At 46.0% G+C, this 21,525-nt stretch overlaps 1 protein-coding gene across 5 annotated transcripts in view; it reads right to left on the bottom strand.

Moving 5' to 3' along the window:
* akap11 (A kinase (PRKA) anchor protein 11) overlaps positions 1-21,525 on the bottom strand; it is a 102,142-nt gene that overhangs the window by 36,469 nt on the left and 44,148 nt on the right. For all 5 annotated transcript variants that reach the window (XM_086006100.1, XM_086006097.1, XM_086006099.1 and 2 more), the window contains 3 exons: positions 21,214-21,348; positions 12,318-12,585; positions 4,605-9,498 (listed from right to left, as the gene is read on the bottom strand). In XM_086006100.1, coding sequence (XP_085862226.1) covers positions 4,605-9,498; positions 12,318-12,585; positions 21,214-21,348 — 5,297 coding nt within the window. The remainder of the gene's footprint in view (positions 1-4,604; positions 9,499-12,317; positions 12,586-21,213; positions 21,349-21,525) is intronic.

Raw genomic sequence — 21,525 nt, 5'->3', positions numbered from 1 at the left:
CCAATCTCTCTCTCTCACACTCCCAATCTCTCTCTCTCACACTCCCAATCTCTCTCACACTCCCAATCTCTCTCACACTCCCAATCTCTCTCTCTCTCACACTCCCAATCTCTCTCTCTGACACTCCCAATCTCTCTCTCTCACTCCCAATCACTCTCTCTCACAGTCCGAATCTCTCTCTCTCACTCCCAATCTCTCTCACTCCCAGAATCTCTCTCTCTCTCACTCCCAATCTCTCTCTCTCACACTCCCAATCTCTCTCTCTCTTACTCCCAATCTCTCTCTCTCACTCCAGTCTCTCTCTCTCTCTCACACTCCAGTCTCTCTCTCTCTCTCACACTCCCAGTCTCTCTCTCACACTCCCAGTCTCTCTCTCTCACTCCCAATCTCTCTCTCTCACTCCCAATCTCTCTCTCACTCCCAATCTCTCTCTCACTCCCAATCTCTCTCTCTCACTCCCAGTCTCTCTCTCTCACTCCCAGTCTCTCTCTCTCACTCCCAGTCTCTCTCTCTCACTCCCAGTCTCTCTCTCTCTTACTCCCAATCTCTCTCTCTCACTCCCAGTTTCTCTCTCTCTCTCACTCCCAATCTCTCTCTCTCACTCATCTCTCTCTCTCACTCCAGTCTCTCTCTCTCACTCCCAGTCTCTCTCTCTCTTACTCCCAATCTCTCTCTCTCACTCCCAGTCTCTCTCTCTCTCTCACACTCCCAGTCTCTCTCTCTCTCTCACACTCCCAGTCTCTCTCTCTCTCTCACACTCCCAGTCTCTCTCTCTCTCTCACACTCCCAGTCTCTCTCTCTCTCTCACACTCCCAGTCTCTCTCTCTCTCTCACACTCCCAGTCTCTCTCTCTCTCTCACACTCCCAGTCTCTCTCTCTCTCTCACACTCCCAGTCTCTCTCTCTCTCTCACACTCCCAGTCTCTCTCTCTCTCACACTCCCAGTCTCTCTCTCTCTCTCACTCCCAATCTCTCTCTCTCTCACTCCCAATCTCTCTCTCTCACTCCCAATCTCTCCTCTCTCACTCCAATCTCTCTCTCTCACTCCCAATCTCTCTCTCTCACTCCAATCTCTCTCTCTCACTCCCAATCTCTCTCTCTCACTCCCAATCTCTCTCTCACTCCCAATCTCTCTCTCTCACTCCCAATCTCTCTCTCTCACTCCCAATCTCTCTCTCTCACTCCCAATCTCTCTCTCTCACTCCCAATCTCTCTCTCTCACTCCCAATCTCTCTCTCTCACTCCCAATCTCTCTCTCTCACTCCCAATCTCTCTCTCTCACTCCCAATCTCTCTCTCTCACTCCCAATCTCTCTCTCTCACTCCCAATCTCTCTCTCTCACTCCAATCTCTCTCTCTCACTCCCAATCTCTCTCTCTCACTCCCAATCTCTCTCTCTCACTCCCAATCTCTCTCTCTCACTCCCAATCTCTCTCTCTCACTCCCAATCTCTCTCTCTCACTCCCAATCTCTCTCTCTCACTCCCAATCTCTCTCTCTCACTCCCAATCTCTCTCTCTCACTCCCAATCTCTCTCTCTCACTCCCAATCTCTCTCTCTCACTCCCAATCTCTCTCTCTCACTCCCAATCTCTCTCTCTCACTCCCAATCTCTCTCTCTCACTCCAATCTCTCTCTCTCACTCCCAATCTCTCTCTCTCACTCCCAATCTCTCTCTCTCACTCCAATCTCTCTCTCTCACTCCCAATCTCTCTCTCTCACTCCCAATCTCTCTCTCTCACTCCCAATCTCTCTCTCTCACTCCCAATCTCTCTCTCTCACTCCCAATCTCTCTCTCTCACTCCCAATCTCTCTCTCTCACTCCCAATCTCTCTCTCTCACTCCCAATCTCTCTCTCTCACTCCCAATCTCTCTCTCTCACTCCAATCTCTCTCTCTCACTCCCAATCTCTCTCTCTCACTCCCAATCTCTCTCTCTCACTCCCAATCTCTCTCTCTCACTCCCAATCTCTCTCTCTCACTCCCAATCTCTCTCTCTCACTCCCAATCTCTCTCTCTCACTCCCAATCTCTCTCTCTCACTCCCAATCTCTCTCTCTCTCACTCCCAATCTCTCTCTCTCTCTCCCAATCTCTCTCTCTCACTCCAATCTCTCTCTCTCACTCCCAATCTCTCTCTCTCACTCCCAATCTCTCTCTCTCACTCCCAATCTCTCTCTCTCACTCCCAATCTCTCTCTCTCACTCCCAATCTCTCTCTCTCACTCCCAATCTCTCTCTCTCACTCCCAATCTCTCTCTCACTCCCAATCTCTCTCTCTCACTCCCAATCTCTCTCTCTCACTCCCAATCTCTCTCTCTCACTCCCAATCTCTCTCTCTCACTCCCAATCTCTCTCTCTCACTCCAATCTCTCTCTCTCACTCCCAATCTCTCTCTCACTCCCAATCTCTCTCTCTCACTCCCAATCTCTCTCTCTCACTCCCAATCTCTCTCTCTCACACTCCCAATCTCTCTTTCCTCCCTTCCCTCTCTCTCTCTCTCCTTCCCTCTCTCTCTCTCTCCTTCCCTCTCTCTCTTCCCCCCAGTTGCTCCCTCTCTCTCTTCCAACAACAACATGCCCTCAAAAAGCCTCGGCACCGCCGGGCTCCCCCAGCTAGTATATAATAAGAGACTAGCTGAAGTGCCCGGCGGTGCCGAGGCTTTTTCGAGGGCATGTTGTTGTTGAAGAGAGAGAGAGCGAGCGACTCGGGGGGGGGGAGAGGGAGGGCGGGGGGGGGAAGGGAGGGCGGGGGGGAAGGGAGGGCGGGGGGCAGAGGGGGGGGGAAAGGAAGGGGGGGCGAGGGGAGGGTCGCGCCCCCCGCAGATGGTCGCGGGTCCCCCCCCCCCCCGAGGTGAAGACCGCCGATTGCGGCTGTGCGAGACGGCCGGGGGGCCGGTTGCCAGGGTGACGCTTGACGTTCAGCAAGCCCCGCCCCCCGGCCGAGCCAGAGAGAGACGCCGCGTCTGAGCTCCTGCTGCACGCGCACCCTAGCGGCGCTGGGCTGAGGCTCAGCCCTCCAGCCTTCGAGTGGGGCCGGGAGGTGCCTAGCTCGCGCGTGGGTGCGAAGGAGAAGCCGAGGCTTCGAGGCCTACCTGGAAAAACGGGGAAAGGTAGGAAAATTAATGAGATTAGATAAGTTAATTCGTTTCTAAATCATTTTTTTAAAACAATGTGTGTTTTAAAAAGCAACGTTTTTTTTAAAGACGCAGAAAGCGGGAAAAAGAAAGGAAAAGTTTGGAATCAAGATGGCGGCGACTCACCTCGGTTCAGAACGATAAGGCCCGGCCACACACGCACCGATTGGCCCGGCGGCACACCCCAGCAACCCGGCGTACGATTGGTCGAGCTCGAGGTCACTCTGTCGCTAATGAGCGGATAATGAGATGCTAATGAGCGGAACGTTGAAGGTTTTTGGGATACCGCGGGCGCGATTTTAGCCCGGCCGAAACGTAAATACGCTTAAAACTGTCTCGGAAGCGTAAGCTTTCTTTGGAGGTAACACGCACGTAGGTACGCCCTGTAACTTTCGAGCGCATACCCGCAAGACGCACACGCGATGACAGACAGACAGAAGTACCGATTTATATATATATAAGATAGAGAAGAATAGAAGATAAATAGAAGATAGATAGAAGATATATAAATATTATATATACAGCAGAGAAACAGGCCATTCGGCCCAACCAGTCCATGCCGGCCTTTATGCTCCACTCGAGCCTCCTCCCATCTTTCCTTTTCTGAATCTATCAGCGTAACTCTCTATTCTCTTCTCCCATTATGCTTGTCCAGCCTCCCCTTAAATGCATCTGTACTATTCACTTCAATCACTCCCTGTTGCAGCGAGTTCCACATTCTCACCACTCTTTGGGTAAAGAAGTTTCTTCTGAATTCCCTATTGGATTTCTTGGTGACTATCTTATATTGATGGCCTCTAGTTATGCTCTTCCCCACAAGTGGAAACATTCTCTCTGTATCCACTCTATCAAATCCTTTCATAATTTTAAAGACCTCGATTAAGTCACCCCTTAGCCTTCATTTTGCGAGAGAGAGACCCAGCCTGTTCATCCTTTCCTGATATGTATACCCTCGCATTTCTGGTATCATCCTTGTAACTCTTCTCTGCACCCTCTCCAGTGCCTCTATATCTTTTTATAACATGGCGACCAGAACTGTACGCAGTGTGGTCTAACCAAGGTTCGATACAGGTTTAGCACAACTTCCCTACTTTTCAATTCTATTCTTCTAGAAGTAAACCCTAGTGCTTGTTTTTTTTTTGTGGCCTTGCTAACCTGTGTCGCTACTTTTAGTGATTTATACTCCGAGATCCCTTTGTTCCTCTACCCCACCTAAACTCGCACCCTCCAAGTAGTAAGTGACCTCCTTATTCTTCCTACCAAAATGTAATACCTCACATTTATCTGTGTTGAACTTCATTTGCCAATTATTTGCCCATTCTGCAAGTTTATTATAATGTCCTCCTGTAATTTGTTGCCGTCCTCCTCAGTAGTGAATTTGGTATCATCTGCAAATTTAGGTAATACCCTATTTGCAGTTGGGTACTTAAGAGAACAAGGAAGAATTTTCAATTCTATTTAACCACTTTCATTTACCTTATGATTGACTGGCTGGCATTGATCATGGCTGAAGTCATTATTTCTGCAGCAAGACTTTCAGTGAAGCTCGTTCCATCCTGTCCAATACCACTATCTGCTGCCAGGCTTGTATTACTGAGATCTCTCTTGGCTTTCTCAATAGCCACAGACATCAAATCCTCTGCAGAAAGTCCCCTCTGCTCCAGATCAATGTGGATCCTAGGTACGTCTAGCTGACAAGCTCCAAGTGTTCTATGGACATGGTGTTCTGGCCTTGCGAGCAGTTTACAGGTATGCCATGGTGCTCTTGTGATATTTTTGCTGCAGAACCCAGCAATCTGCGAACTTAGCCTGTTAGTGTAACTTCTTGATTCTTTATCTGTTGAAGAGCATTTTAAAACCACTTCTGTCAACTTTTCTGCATACGTTAAACATTCTTTTTGTTTGCTACCTTCTGGAGTGTCAACACCATCCTCAGCCCTGCTCAATTGGAGGGCGTCATCACCACTTTTTCCAATATAATGTTCAAGTGCTCGATTTGTGCTATCGAGGCTATATCCATAATCGTTTAAACTTCCTGTACTGTGGTAGCGTTTGTTTCGCTGGATGATGGGCTGGATTGAGCAAGTCCATGTCTTCTTGAGAAGGTCCTCAGCCATCTGTTCCAGCTGGGACCTTTTGTAAAGGCAAGAATCTGTGAGGGACTTGGGTAAGCCATGCACGCCAGATGCTGTGTTCAGTTTCTGTGTGACTTCGTAAGTGATATTTTGAGCAACCGATTCTGCAAACCTTGCCAAATCTCTGGAGTCCCTTCTGTTCATTCTTTGATCGTGTCCTCTCCTGCAGGGATCTGTATCTTGGCCCTCCTCCTTCGTCAGAAACTTGAAAAGTTCTTTAGCCGCATTGTCGCCTCTTGACTGTTGTGAGGAGAGCAGTCTCCTCTTATACTTCTGCTTGATTCTCCTGGCTGCTTGTTCTAGGCCTACTTTCACAGTCCTAAAGGCAAGCTTACTGGCATAGTGATCTACTATCACCTCACCATTTCCACCTTCTCTACTAATCATTCTCATGATGTATTCTGCGTACTCATCAGTCACACTCTCGCAGCTTGAATGCTTAGACATGAGTCCAGGAGCGTTACCTTGGGGTGAGTGAAGCACAGAATCCACAAGCTCCCGAGACCACTGATCCGCCATGGGATTTAACCCTTCGATTCCAACATTTTCTTGCTCTCCGAAGCTGGATTCATTACTTTCAACTTGCCAGCCATCTTTTTTGAATTTTCTCACCTTGTGCTTTTTGGAGCTGAGGATTTTTTTGGCATCCCGAATGACCTCTCCTGCCACCTTGCCCGCATAGTTCCATAAGGAACCTACTTCTTCTGGAACTTTCCTTTCAGCAACTGTGGTCCTAGTGTGTAGTTCACTTCGGGCTCCTGATTTCCACAGGTTGCTGGGGGAGACCTTGAAGCACTTCATTTCTCCGCTGTCACATTTTCCAGCATCTTCGACACAAATTGCTGCAATTTCAGTTGCCATGGAAACTATGCTAGATGCCAGCTGATTGGCATACTGTAGGGCGTGCCTCTTAATGTCCGACTTTAATTCTTCTTTTTCCGAAACCTTTGCTTCCCGTCTCAAACTTGGACTTGGCTGCTCCCTCGTCTCTGCAGGTCCCTCGACAAAATCAAAGTTTTCGTCATCCTCATTGTCCAGAACTTCTTCAGACAGTGACCTCATTAGCTTCAGCACAAACTCTGCCTTTTCCTCAGTGTCCTGGGTCAACTCTGCCAAGCTTGGGACAGAATGGTTATGGGGAGTGGATGGTGGGGTTACTGGCATGAACTCTTTAGCCAGCTCTCCTTTCAGCTTCCTATTAAAACTCTTTAGACTCTTTTCATGGAATGATTGCTGTGGTGTTGGTGGTGGTGTTCCGGGAGACCTACTTAAGCTACCTTCAGCGCTGATAAGATTTTCCTCTGAAAATAACCCATCTTTGTTAAGCCCAATCCTCGGCTTGCCAAGCACCCCTACACTTATCTCTTGGTTCTGTTCATTTGCTTCCGCTGAGGACATCTGAAAGGTTGGTATTAAGACATGACCTTGAAGCTGTTCAGTCAATGACTTTAGAGTATCCGCAAGCTCAGGACCACCCACACCATCCGAACTTTCTACATCTAAATTCTTGAGAGCAGCAGTAGGACTAGGTGGCGGAGTACATGGAGGGAACTCTTCTGCTAAGTGACCCTTAAGCTCCTGTGCAAAATGCCGAGGGATGGTTAAACCTTTACCGGGAGTACATTCAGCAGGTGAGACGGGAGGTGTTCGCAGCAGGTCTGGTGACTGAGAGTACGCATCTTGCTGCTGACCACCTGAAATCATTTTCCCAACTGTTAGCTGTTCCTGCATCCGGCCCTCTGGAATCTCCCCGAGTCTCTCGGGAGTTTCTTTACTCGTTTCGGCAATGCCTGCCTGTAAACCTGCGGCAAACCCCTCGTGAGGTTTCACGACTTTTGTTTTCACTTCATCCACCGAATTCTTCATAGTTGCTTCTGCCAACTGCGCGGCAAAGTGGTTCTCAGGAATTGACGTGCTCTCGGACACAGGCTCCATTAGTATTTTTTTACTCAGTTTAGAAGCATAATCCTCTACCATGTATTCAACTTTAGGTGGAGTCACCAAATCGAAAGGATTATTTACCACTATATCAATCATTGCTACTGTTGATTGCCAGTTTTGCGGAGCTGTAGCAGCAGCATTAGTGTCCAAATCTTCACTTCTCCTTGATGTTTCACGGTCATTAGTGTCAGTAGCCTCAGTGCACAGAAACATGTTGTCACAGGAAACATGTCCACTACAGGTGACATGACTTGCAGGATCCATCGGCTGATGCACATAGCTAACGGGCAACACTTCATCCACTTTTCTGCTTCTCAAATACGATCCCTCAAGACCAGTGTTTGTCGCTTGTTCTGGTTTCATGTCTGGTGATATATGGTGACTGCATGACTTCAGACAGGAATCCAAGGAATTGCAAGAAAGCGTCTTGGCAGCCCTGGGAACTGATAGACAACTCGCAATGCCAGAAACACAAAGTAAAGCTTTTCCTATTGTATACTCCTTCTCGGTCAAACACAAATCATCAAACGCACTACTTGCCACCGCATTTGCAAAGCACCCTTCAGGATCTCTAAGCAGCGTCCTCTCTCGAACACCGGCCAGGTCGTTAGTAGTCTTTAGTGCCTGGGTTACATCTTCACCACCGACATCTTTTATATTGTCCAGAGAAATACTAATTGCTGCTTGTGCCGTGAAAGTCACATCCACCTGAGACAATTCAATAAAGGCTTCCTGTAGGACTGATTCGGACAAATCTCTCGCGTAGGAGCTCATGACCTTTTCTTCGTCATCAAGCGACCAGCTTGTGATTGATGTAGGCGTTGTTGGGTGGGAGAACTGACAAACTTCCATGATTCCCTCAAAAATTAGTTCCTCAGCAAGGTCTGTCGCAAATCGGGCAACAGCATTGTTAAAAATTTGTTTCTTCACAAACTCCAGCTCTCGCAGTGCTCCAGAGATTGCGTCACCGACCAAATAGTCCGCTAAATTATTAATGGCACTCCTCTTCCGTGAAAATGCTTGCCTTGCCCCAATCTCTTGGAGAGCCATGTGAATCACAGAGGATGTCAGTCTTGCAGCCAAGTGGCACAGGGTACTAGTGCATGAAGAAACGCCCTTCGAAATGTCCTGCAGGGCACTACCAAGACTTTTTTCCACTAGTTCTGTAGCAATTCGCTGAATGCCATCTTTGAATGCGTTTGAACATTTCTGCTGCACAGGAGTGTAAACTACGGGTTGTTTACAGTCGGGGTTTTCAGTGGAAGCTGGCTCTCCCAGATATCCAACTCCATCTGACCAGCATACATCCTGAGGGCAGCCAGCTGTTCTTTTATGCTCAAATCCAACAGTGTGTGGATAGCTGAAAACAGAACTGATGATGCTGTGCGAAACATTGCCTGCATAATTTGAATAAGTGTTAGAAAGCGCTCCAAGGTTTTGTGCTTTAATGATTTCAGTGCTGGCAGCCTGCGGTCTCCCAACACACTCAGAACTACCACAAGCACCAAGGGGGCTGAATGCTGAAGAATGGATGGGGCTGAAGAGCGGACTATTCTCTTCTCCAGAGGTATTCACTGGCCGAGGTGAGTCTGGGACATCAGACAAGCTGTTATAGGGAGATTCGGCCTTGCGGGCGGTCGGTTTTTTCACATCAGCGGGAAGGACCGGGTGGTCAAACTTCTGTGGGTTCATAGCAGCGGCCGCAGTAGTACATTGTCTCAGTGTGAAGTTCGAAGTCAGCTTTGCCGCAGACTTCTTTTTCTGAGGTGGACTGGACCCTACCTTCAGGTTGGCAGTTGTGCTCATCAACATCTGGTCCAGCTCGTCAAACTGGTCAAAACTGTCAAAGAATTCACTTACTTCGGAATCAGAATCCTCAATGTCATCTTTGAGTATTGGGATCTGGGGTATTTCCAGCTTGGCCTTCAGACTCTTCTGGTAGCCTTCCTCATCCAAGAAGATGACCGGACTCGGACTTGAGCCTTCAGAATCTTCAGACTCAGATGGGGAAACAGAGGGCGCAGACTTGTGCTCAATGTCCGATCTTGGCACAGGAGCATTGCACGTCCTGTAAAAACTCCTTTGCTTCCCAGGATCTGAGCTTAGTGTTATGACAGAACTTTTAGCAGAAGATGATGGCCCTGAACATGCCGAATTACTGAGTAAGGGTGGAGCAGATTGCCCGAAGACTTGGCTTGGGGAGGAGTCAACAGGAGCTGCTGACTCAGCAAAATCAGGTGGGAAGGTCTGTAGAGCCACATCTTGCTGGTGTTTTGGGGCACTGGGATCAAAGCCTGTGGTTCACAAATAAAAAACAATACAATTTATATAATTACAGAAGATTGCACTTTTAAAATTGACTGTAACTACTGATAGCAAATTGGTGTATTTTGTGCCAAAACTAGACTGATGTGTACGGTCTGCCAGAGCTATTTGTCCGTCTATCAAGGAGATCAGGAGAGTATGAGGTGACTCATATTGTACTGAGACGGCATAAATGATTTATTCTTCACCCCAAGCACACGGATCACTTTATGCATAGGGTCACATTCTGGTTCATAAGAAGTGGGGTGATCCCCTTCTGTGGCGGACAGCAGGCGGAAAGCTCAGAAAATAGCGTGGAGGGGCTTTGATGTCACTCCGCATCATTTTCAAACTTAAATGCTCCCGGCTGATTGAGGCAGACACTTCTCGCCCTTACACTGGATGGAACGGGTGGGGGAGAGAATAGCCCCAGAAAATGCGCATCAAGTGCAAATGAGGCAGAGACCAAATACAGGCCCAATGTCTCATTTCTAAACTGAAATAATTATTTTTTGTTTACTAATGATGATGAATCGTATTTCTACCTGGACACATTTGTCGTGCCCAGTACAAAGGGTCGCTTCCACAGTGGGTGTTAGAAGTTGCGCCCAGCCCCTTTAGAGTGGAGGAACTGAAAAGGGGGCTAGCAGCAACCTTTTCACACTTGCCTCAAGATAGGTGTGTTACTAATTTAGGTTAAAAGGGAAGAATAGTGGGGACAGAAGCCATCTGGCTGCTGTTTCTGACATCAGCGCACATGTTCTTTTTCCCCGCAGCCCAGGGGTGCTCACCCATTCACAAGGCGGGAATTCCCATCCAGGTCAAGCCCAGCCCATGGCAATGGTTTAAATCTGGAAGTTCACCTGGGCTCAGCTTTGCTCCAGTCAAGCGGCTTTCCAATGTGTAGCGCCTGACTAATTTTGGGGGGAGGGGGAAAGTCGACCCCATTACATTCCAGCTCTAACATCCGTAGGTTTTCAGTACAGTCCTTACCACTTAAAATACCCACGTTTAAAATAGGCAATCGCTTATATCGGCCAAAACGTTTGCATTAACGTCAATTTTAAAGTCGTCGGTTATTGCAACTTAAGAGCGCTGCTTATTTTGGGCAGAAACAGTTGTGCTTACTCACTGGTTCGCACCGTGTTAAGGTGCACTGAATGCAAGAACAAACAAATAAATAACACCTGGTTAAAGTTCAATTATCCTTTGTGTATTGAAACCCTTCTAATTGGTGTGGGGTTAGTTTGTAAACTGACTGCAGTTTAAATAAAGCTGCAAGTCAGAATGGAGCTTGACTGCAGTTTAAATCTTCTTTTCTTAGGCAGTCCCTGGGAACCGAGGATGACTTGCTTCCACACTAAAAATGATTCTCAGGTGACTGATGAGTCCAATGAGGGACCTACAGTCTCTGTCACAGGTGGGGCAGACGGAGGTTGAAGGGGTGGGTGGGTGGGGTGCTTGGGTTGACGTGCGCTCCTTCTGCTGTTTGCGCTTGGCTTCCGCTTGCTCCCGGCGAAGAGGCTCCGCAGTTTAAATACTGCTACACAGAAGGAACAGTCTTGATGATTACTGAAATAGCACTACCCGTTTTATACCGACCTTCCCGTATAGCGGGCAAATCGCGTTTGCACTAATGCACCTGCTATAAGCTGTGGGGACTGTACTATAATTGAACCAGTTAGATCCAGTCTTGTGTGAAGATAGATAAGCTTGTCATTAGTCACAAGTCTTGCACATTATCTGCCACTTTAAATAGGAAACCTTTAATTGGCTGCGGCACTAAAGTTTAAACCATTTAAAAAAAATTTAAGTAGCTAGGAAACACTTAAGCGTCCCACCATTTGCTGATCCTAAACTAGAACAAATAATTCCAATAGCTTGTACAGACATCACAAAATTGATAGTTAGCATGTTTTATAATACAATTTAGTTGGATACCAAAATTTAAAAAATGATCTAAATAAAAAGGACACTGAATTGGCAGTAAAAAAAACCCAAAATTAATGTTGAACAATTTGCAACATTACAAGAGCAACCTGTATTTATATTGTACTTTTAACGTAGTAAATCGTCCCAAGGCTCTTCACAGGAGCGTCATCAAACAAAATTTGTCACCGAGCCACATAAGGAGACATTAGCGCGAATGACCAAAAGCTCGGTCAAAGAGGTAGGTTTTAAGGAGCGTCTTAAAGGAGAGAGAGGGGTAGCGAGGAGGAGAGGTTTAGGGAGAGAATTCCAGAGCTTAGGTCCTCGGTAGCGGAACCTTTATAGCCAGGTTTTTTAATTTGTTCTCAGGATGTGGGAGACTGACAATGGCACATTTGCTGCCCGTGCCGATTTGCTCTAACAATTTAATTACTTGCTAGGCCACTTCAGAAAGCATCATGAGTGAAGCACAGGGTATGGACTCGAGTCGCAGGTAGGCCAGAGCGAGTAGGAGTGGCAGATTCTCTTTTCTGAAAGACCTAAGTGAGACATTTGGGTTTTTATGACAATCCGACAGCTTTCACAGTCCTGTAATTACCAGAGACATTGATTTCAATTTTATAACTTCCCATGCTGGGAGTTGCGCACACAATCTCTGGGCTCCTGCTCTGGTACCATAACCAGTACATGACTGCATTCAACATCAGAGGCTTTGATATTTACACAGGACAGGTCTATTTGTCCACTGCCCGCCCATTGACATGGATCGTTCAATCATGTCCAGATCTTGTGTTCAGCAAGAATAGGACAGCTCAACAAACAATCTTAAGGGGGTTTGATTACTTTTTCTAATCCAGCGAGTGGTGGAGTCTCCGTTTACCTGCTGTCTCACATGCAGTTACTGCTTCTTCTTCTTCCAAGTGTTCAAAAGCAGTCACAAAGTCATCCTCAATGGATGATACAGACTGATTAGTGTCATCCTCCTCAGCGTGGTATGCATCCGTTTGATGTTTCGGTGCTGAGCGGGCATCTAGAGAAAACTGAATCCCTGTTGTGTATTTGCTAAGCATGGAGAATACAGAGTTGTCGCTGTACTTCAGGAATGCTAGAGGGTGCCTCATCACACAGACCACTTCTGACAGGGAACACTGTAGACAGACAAAAAGAGATTTCAAACACCATATGTCTTTGACACAAGGAAGCTAGTAAGAAAGGAGAGAATATCAAAATCCTTCAGATGCAAGCCTGATCGTCAATATCATTATAACAGCACACACAAGACTGAAAACTGCTCTTAAAACATGCTCCTAAACAAGATAATGATGAGACTCGGTAGTCAAATAGCTAAACAAGTATTGGTCCTGTCATGAAAATGTCTCTCCAAGTATAGTAACTACATCACTAAGTGAGATTCAAGAGTGTGCATGACCCTTGTCAGCAGATATAGCACTGTGATGACCCCGGCATTTTATAAGATTTGTTTCCGGGATGTGGGTGACACTGGCAAGGACACATTTATTAGTCATCCCTGGTTGCCCCAGAGAAGGTGCTGGTGGGCCTTCTCCTAAAACCACTGTAGTCCTTGAGAAACCACAATGAACGATGGCTCAAGCCATCATTCCACAGGGTTCCTAGACAGGCCCAGGAGGACTGTCCTTTCCCACAAGGAATGACACTTGTTTCTGCATAACAAAAAATTCCTGAGGGAGACTATACTATGGCCACTGACGTCCCTGGAAAGATCAAACGAGTCGTAGTGAGGCCTTGCCTCGGCACAATTCTGCCAGGAAAAGTCACGAGGCAAAATGTCCCTTTACAATGGATTGAGGCCGTGGCCTCTTGGAGACTGCCCATGTGACCTTTCCTTCTCCTGCTCCGTGATCTTTGAGGCTTCAAGAGCCAGATGGAGGAGGCCTAGGAGGAGGAGGAAGAGGAGGCCTAGGAGGCGGCGGCCTAGGAGGAGGGGGAGGAGGAGGCGGAGGAGGCCTAGGCCGAGGAGGCGGCCGAGGAGGAGGCCTAGGCCGAGGAGGAGGCCTAGGCTGAGGCCGAGGAGGAGGCTGATGATGATATGTCCCCAGTCACTATTCCAACCTCAGGAAATATTTATCCTTCGAGCTTTCAGGCCAATTACCACAAAGGACTGACAGGAGTTTTGATCTGACATAAAAGCTAAAGGTCTAACAGATTACATCACAGAAACAGAATTTCTGTCTCCATTTTGTATCTTTTCTTAAAATGCCACATCCAACTTGGAGTCTGTCACAAAATAGCAGACACTCAGTCTGTCAAAAGGATAGTCATAGAACCAGTTTTTAGGTGATGTGTACAACCTCAACCAACTCAAGATTGGCCTTTTCTGTCTGATTACTGAGCCATTAGAAAAATCCCATTACAAGATGTGGAACGCAATCTGGCGGAAACGTCCAAAGGAAGCTGCAATTTCCAGATATTAGGACCTCTCCTGCCGAGACATCCTTATTTGTTCATTTAGAGTCAGAGTCATAACGGCACAGAGGGAGGCCATTTGGCCCATCGAGTCCGTGCTGGCTCTCTGTAGAGCAATCCAGTCAGTCCCATTCCCCCGCTCTATCCCCGTAGCCCTGCAAGTTTATTTCCCTCAAGTGTCTATCCAGTCTCCCCTTGAAAACATTGAGTGTCTCCGCTTCCACCACTTCCGTCAGCAGCGAGTTCCAGGTCCTCACCACTCGCTGCGTAAAAAAGTTTTTCCTCACATCCCCCCTGTAATTCTTGCCCAAAACCTTAAATCTGTGTCCCCTAGTCCTTGTACCATCAACTAGTGGGAACAGCCTTTCCCTGTCTAGCCTGTCCAAACCCGTCATAATCTTGTACACCTATCAAATCACCCCTCAACCTCCTTTGCTCTAATGAAAACAAATCCAGCTTCTCCAACCTGTCCTTGTAGCTAAGATCCCCCATCCCCGGAACCATTCTGGTAAATCTCCTCTGCACCCTCTCAAGGGCCTTCACATCCTTCCTAAAGTGTGGTGACCAGAACTGGACGCAATACTCCAGTTGTGGCCTAACCAGCGCTTTATAAAGGTTCAGCATAACTTCTCTACTTTTGTACTCAATACCTCTATTTATGAAGCCCAAGATCCCATATGCTTTGCTAACCACTCTCTCAATATGTCCCACCACCTTCAGGGACCTATGCACATTAACTCCCAGGTCCCTCTGTCCCTGCACACTCTTTAAAACTGTGCCATTAAGTCTATATTGCCTCTCCCTGTTCCTTCTGCCAAAGTGCATCACCTCACACTTCTCTGCATTAAATTCCATCTGCCACTTGTCTGCTCATTCTGCTAGCCTTTCTATGTCCTGTTGCAGTCGATTGGTACCATCCTCACTGTTTGCCACACCCCCAAGTTTGGTGTCATCGGCAAATTTAGAAATTCTACTCTATTCCAATATCCAGGTCATTTATATATATCAAAAAAAGTGGCCCCAGCACTGACCCTTGGGGAACACCACTGTCTACCATCCTCCAGTCTGAAAAACAGCCATTTACCACAACTCGCTGTTTTCTGTCTTTAAGCCAATTCTTAGCCAAGCTGCCACTGACCCACCTATTCCATGAGCCTCAATCTTGTTAACCAGCCTTCTATGTGTTACTTTGTCAAACGCCTCCGAAAATCCATGTAGACAACAAGCATTGCATTCCCTTCATCAAGCCTCTCTGTTACTTCATCAAAAAATTCAATTAGATTAGTCAAACACGATCTGCCTTTTACAAATCCATGTTGGCTCTCCTTAATTAGCTTAAACCTCTTCAAATGCCCGTTAATTTTTTCCTTGATTATTGTTTCTAAAACTTTACCCACCACTGATGTTAAACTGACCGGCCTGTAGTTACTGGGATTGTCCTTACACCCTTTCTTGAACAATGGTGTCAAATTGGCCACTTTCCAATCCTCAGGCACCTCCCCCGCATCTAGGGAAGATTGGAAAATTATGGCAAGCCCTTCCACTATCTCCTCCCCCAATTCCCTTAGCAACCTGGGATGCAAGCCATCTGGACCAGGCAACTTATCCACTCTAAGCATACCCAGCCTTTCTAGTACATCCTGTCTATCAATTTTCACCCCTTCCATTGCTTCTACCTTTTCCACTTCTACCGATATTTTGTCAGCATCCACCTCCTTAGTAAACACCGATACAAAGTACTCATTGAGTATTCTAGCCTTGCCCTGCGCCTCTAAGTATATTTCACCACCTTTGTCTCCAATAGGCCCCACGTCACCTCTTACTACCCGCTTACTGTTCCCATGCCGGTAGAAGATTTTTGCGTTCCCTTTTATGTTAACCGCCATTCTATTCTCATATTCTCTCTTTGCCAATCTTTTCATCTTCACATCCCCTCTCAACTTATTGTATTTGGTCTGGTTCTCCCTTGAAGAATTCACCTGACATGCATCATACACCCTCTTTTTTTTGTTTCATCATCTTCTCTATCTCCCTCGTCATCCAAGGAGCCCTTGCTTTGGTTCCCTTACCCTTCCCTCTTGTTGGAATGTACCTAGCCTGTACTTGGAACATCTCCTCCTTAAAGATTACCCATTGTTCTGTTACAGATTTTCCTGTCGGTCTTTGGTCCCATTTTACCCTGGCTAGATCCTTTCGCATCCCATTGAAGTTTACTTCAAACATAATGGCAGAAAACCACTAACTTTAAGATCTTGATTAAAAATGAACTCCATGGGTAAATTGGAACTTGTGCCATTCATTAATAGCACCTCCTCTTGAAAGTGATCTATGAAAGAGAGAATCCCAATTGTTCGTAGAAAAGCTAGCTACTCTAAACCTCACTATAGGCATTCTGTAAAACAAAGGATTAATCCATAAATTGTGCATAGGTACAGTTCAGACAAAGGACCTACAGATCCGAGAGTTGCTAGAGTTTCCCACTTGGGACTGGAACCTGCTCAGCCGGGGTCTAAATGACAACTTTCAAGGTTGTGAACTGGTGGAATGCTACGGGTCTTGTAAATAGAGGTCAAGGCCCACGAACCCACGATCTGGGCAACAGCAAAAAGAAAAGGAGCGTCACCCAACGGAGATAAATGAAATGGCATCAGGCAGTCATAGTTTCTGACACCAGTTGAATGCCACCTTGGAAAGGATACCAGTAACAGAACTAATCCGCTTCAGTGGTTATTAAAACTTTGCTGTCCTGTAAATGGGCTTGACTTCAAAAAAGAGGGCATACATTGATAACAAGGTCTTGCTTTACCAAATCCTAATTCAGGACGGAAGCAGGTTTCTAAAAAATTACGAGTTTAATGGAAGGTTTCTAGAAAGGACAGAAGGTTAAAAGAAGTTGTAAAGCAAAGTTATAAAAATCAGAGAATGTTGACTAGAAGATGACAAAATGTTAAATGTTTAATCAAACAGGAATAAAACTTGTAAAGTGTATCACAGCTATTAGTTAACAGCTTGAGGGACCAAACAGAGTGAAGTAACAGTACAAAGGATTACATAGGATATACGGCACAGAAATAGGCCATTCGGCCCAACCAGACCATGCCGGCGTTTACGCTCCACTCTAGTCTTCTCCCGTCTTTCCTCATCTAAATCCATCAGCATAACCCTCTATTCCCTTCTCCCTCATTGCCTTGGAGGCAGTGCAACGAAGGTTCACTAGATTGATTCCTGGGATGAGAGGGCTGTCCTATGAGGAGAGATTGAGTAGATTGGGCCGATACTCTCTGGAGTTTAGAAGAATGAGAGGTGATCTCATTGAAACATACAAGATTCTGAAGGGGATTGACAGGGTAGATGCTGAGAGGTTGTTTCCCCTGGCTGGAGAGTCTAGAACTAGAGGGCATAGTCTCAGGATAAGGAGTTGGCCATTTAAGACTGAGATGAGGAGGAATTTCTTCACTCAGAGTTGTGAATCTTTGGAATTCTCTGCCCCCAGAGGGCTGTGCATGCTGAGTCGTTGAGTATATTCAAGGCTGAGAGAGATAGATTTCTGGACTCTAGGGGAATCAAGGGATATGGAGATCAGGCGGGAAAGTGGAGTTGAGGTCGATGATCAGCCATGATCTTACTGAATGGCGGAGCAGGCTCGAGGGGCCGTATGGCCTACTTCTACTCTTATTTCTTATGTTCTTATATGCTTGTCTAGCCTCCCCTGAAATGCATCTCTACTATTCACCTCAACCGCTCCCTGTGGTAGCGAGTTCCACATTCTCACCACTCTCTGGGTTTCTTCTGAATTCCCTATTGGATTTCTTGGTGACTATCTTATATTGATGGCCTCTAGTTATGCTCTTCCCCACAAGTGGAAACATTCTCTCTGTATCCACTCTATCAAAACCTTTCATAATTTTAAAGACCTCTATTAGGTCACCCCTCAGTCTTTTTTCAAAGTGAAAAGAGACCCAGCCTGTTCATCCTTTCCTGATATGTATACCCTCGCATTTCTGGTATCATCCTTATAAGTCTTCTCTGCACCATCTCCAGTGCCTCTATATCCTTTTTATAATATGGCGACCAGAACTATACGCAGTGTGGTCTAACCAAGGTTAGATACAGGTTTAGCATAACTTCCCTACTTTTCAATTCTATCCCTCTAGAAATAAACCCTAGTGCTTGGTTTGCTTTTTATGGCCTTGTTAACCTGTGTCGCTACTTTTAGTGATTTGTATATTTGTACTCCGAGATCCCTTTGCTCCTCTACTACACCTAGACTCGCACCCTCCAAGTAATAAGTGACCTCCCTATACTTCCTACCAAAATGTAATACCTCACATTTATCTGTGTTGAACTTCATTTGCCAATTGTATGCCCATTCTGCAAGTTTATTAATGTCCTCCTGTAACTTGTTGCAGTCCTCCTCAGTTTGACTATCCCCCCCCCAATTTGGTGTCATCCACAAATTTAGAAATTAGTTTTTAATTCCAAAGTCTAAAGTGGATAGACTGGAGAAGCTGGGGTTGTTCTCCTTAGAGCATAAAAGGTTGAAAGGAGATTTGATAGAGGTGTTCAAAATCATGAGGGGGGTCTAGACAGAGTAGATAGAGAGAAACTGTTCCCATTGGCGGAAGGGTCGAGAACCTGAAGACACAGATTTAAGGTGATTGGCAGAAGAACCAAAGGTGACATGAGGAAAAACTTTTTTACGCAGCGAGTGGCTAGAATCTGGAATGCTCTACCTGCGAAGGTGATGGAGGCAGATTCAATTGTGGCTTTCAAAAGGGTAAGTACCTGAAAGAAAAAAACTGCAAGGCTACAGGGAAAGGGCGGGGGAGTGGGACTAGCTGAAGTGCTCTTGCAGAGAGCCGGCACGGGCTCAACGGGCCGAATGGCCTCCTTCTGTGCTGTAACTTTTCTATGATTCTATGTTAGAAAAGTACATGAGGAAGAAATAAATAGAAGGATATGTTGATAGAGTGAGATGAAGTAGGGTGCGAAGAAGCCTGTGGGTGGAGCATAAACAGTGGCATAGACCTGTTGGGCCGAATGGCCTGTTTCCGAATGATGTAAAATTCTGTGTAATTCGATGTATTGGCCTTCTGGGAAATTCAGAAGGTTAATACTTGAATTCTGGACGAGCTGAGGCAGAGATGGCCTCACTTGGACCACTACCACCGGATGACAGATTGAGCTAAACCTGCCAAGTTTGCAGGCCCACAAACTAATTAATGTGTTATGATTGATTGCAGCATCTCAAGTGAGGAAGAGCCTGGAGTGTCCCTAAAAACAGAAGAAGAGGAGTCCTTATTTTGATTTCGGTGCTAGAAAAAGAAAAGGAGTGTAACGCCTAAAAGGAGTGCTGGCTTTCGACAAACTAATTAATACCTGGCTATTTACAATCTATATTAATGACCTAGATGAAGGGACCGAGTGTAATGTATCCAAGTTTGCTGATGATACAAAGCTAGGTGGGACAGTAAGCTGTGAGGAGAACACAGAGTCTGCAAAGGGATATAGATAGACTGAGTGAGTGGGCAGTAAGGTGGCAGATGGAGTGTAATGTAGAGAAATGTGAGGTTAGTCACTTTGGTAGGAAGAATAGAAAAACAGAATATTTTTAAATGGTGAGAAACTTTCAAATGTTGGTGTTCAGAGAGATTTGAGTGTTCTCGTGCAAGAAACACAGAAAGCTATGAGGAAGGCAAATGGTATGTTGGCCTTTATTGCAAGGGGTTGGAGTATAAGAGTAAAGAAGTCTTGCTACAATTGTACAGGGCCTTGGTGCAGATGATCAGCCTGACCGCAGATCAGTTCATGAGCCTGAAGGGCTAGCTCAGAAGTCTTAGCTTGAAATTTGAAAACGGGAACATCAACAAACTTGTATACACCGAACAGAACGACAAAGCTCCTAAATGTAAGCCACACACAGCAGTCTGAAGGAGGGTCTCCACCAGAGGAAGGGAAGCCCTTTTCACAAGCAGGATCTGGTTCACATTCTATAAAAGAATCCCAACCAGTGAACCTGATGAAAGGATATCCACATCCAGCCAGTCCTCCGTGCAAGGACTCCCCAGGATTTTAGCCATTTGAACTTTTTAAATTTGGGGCGTAAGTTGGTCCTTGCTCTGTTGAGGTGCTGTTATAGGCTTCTACTGGACCTAAAACACAAGCAAGATGCTGAATATAGGAGAAGCCCACGAGGATCCACAGGCCCGGTAAAGATGGCCCACTCTGGCCACGATGCATGAAGGTTGACTGGGTCCTTGCTATACTCTCCTTTGCACAAAAAGATCAGGAAATAGGAGTCCTTCCTCTTGGAGATATGCAAGGCATCTTCTAGGCCATGTTGATGTTGAACATCAAAGAATCAGCTTGAAGCAACTAAATAAAGCTCAGAAAGGACTAGTCTTCCAATTCCAGGTGCAAGAAAATAAAGTTGAGTTAATGAGCGGGAGCAGAAATAAATGAAATGAACACATGGTCAATGAGCATCCTAATCATTACGGGCATAACTCTCCGGGCTTCAGTTTCAATTGTTCTGTTAAGGATTTAAAATCAAACGTGTCCCAGCCTCTACTCCCAGGGAATGGCATGGTTGTATTCCTTACAGAGGGAGAGGTGAATGGGGCCTTCACATATGGGGTGAAGGTAAGAGGGTAAAAAGTTGTCCCCAAAGTAGTTAGGACTGGAGGTAAATTACTTCATGGCAGGTACAGAACAGGAAAAACTGACTGCACACATGGAACCTTTGGAGTTAAGATGAACCAGAACTAATTGGTATTTTTGATGTAATTTAATCAGGTTCTTTATGAAATGTATCCAGAAATGGGATGTAATAAATAGAACATAAATGGAAACCTTTCAAAAATATATACCACTTAACCATTTCAGCAAGTCGCCCAGCCTTCTGCTGGCAATGCAACATATTTGCAGTTATCCATGTGTTTACATCAGGCTCCAAGGTAGATTGTGTAACTACCATTTCATCACATTCAAAATCATTCAACTGGAAATAAATGAACCCCAACACCCCATGTTCAGCGAGCATCCTAATTATATTCATAAATGGGGATAACTCTCCCAGCTTCAATTTCAATGCTGCCATTGAGGATTTTATATCAAACTTGTCCCAGCCTCGGTTCCTTGCTTTCCCAAGAAGACTTACACCATGTGCATAAGTGGAGGGGCTCTGTAACAGGTTAATGCTGCAATCATTGGGATCCTTTCTACATTGTATACAATGGATGCTGCAGCTTTGGCATTGGCCTTAGGCACAGCATTATATTTACATGTAACTGTAGCCTCCGCCTCCTTCCCCTTCGGTGTGGCATTATTACCTGGCTAACGGTGTTCTCTTTTGTCCTGGAGTGTTTCTTCAAATCTGTCAAAAGAGCAATTTCAGTATTCTTTAGGTTGTAGAGCTGTAGTGAACTCAGCAAGCCAGGAAGCTCCGGGTCAATAGCAGCCAGTGCCTATACAAGAGAATCACAGGTTGCCGGGTGAGTCACGCTATCTGATATGGGCTTTAAGTAGGTCAAGACAATCGAAAAGCAAAACACACACTTTCTCAAGAATCTGAAAAATGAGACTGTCCACTGCTGGCACATTCTCCGCACACGCTTTAATGTCTTACCCACCACATACCGGAG

Source organism: Somniosus microcephalus, chromosome 14, assembly GCF_052327205.1.
Source record: "Somniosus microcephalus isolate GS21.2 chromosome 14, FLI_Smic_1.0, whole genome shotgun sequence".
NCBI classification, from domain to species: Eukaryota; Metazoa; Chordata; class Chondrichthyes; order Squaliformes; family Somniosidae; genus Somniosus; species Somniosus microcephalus.
This window is presented reverse-complemented; position numbering and strand designations above follow the sequence as displayed.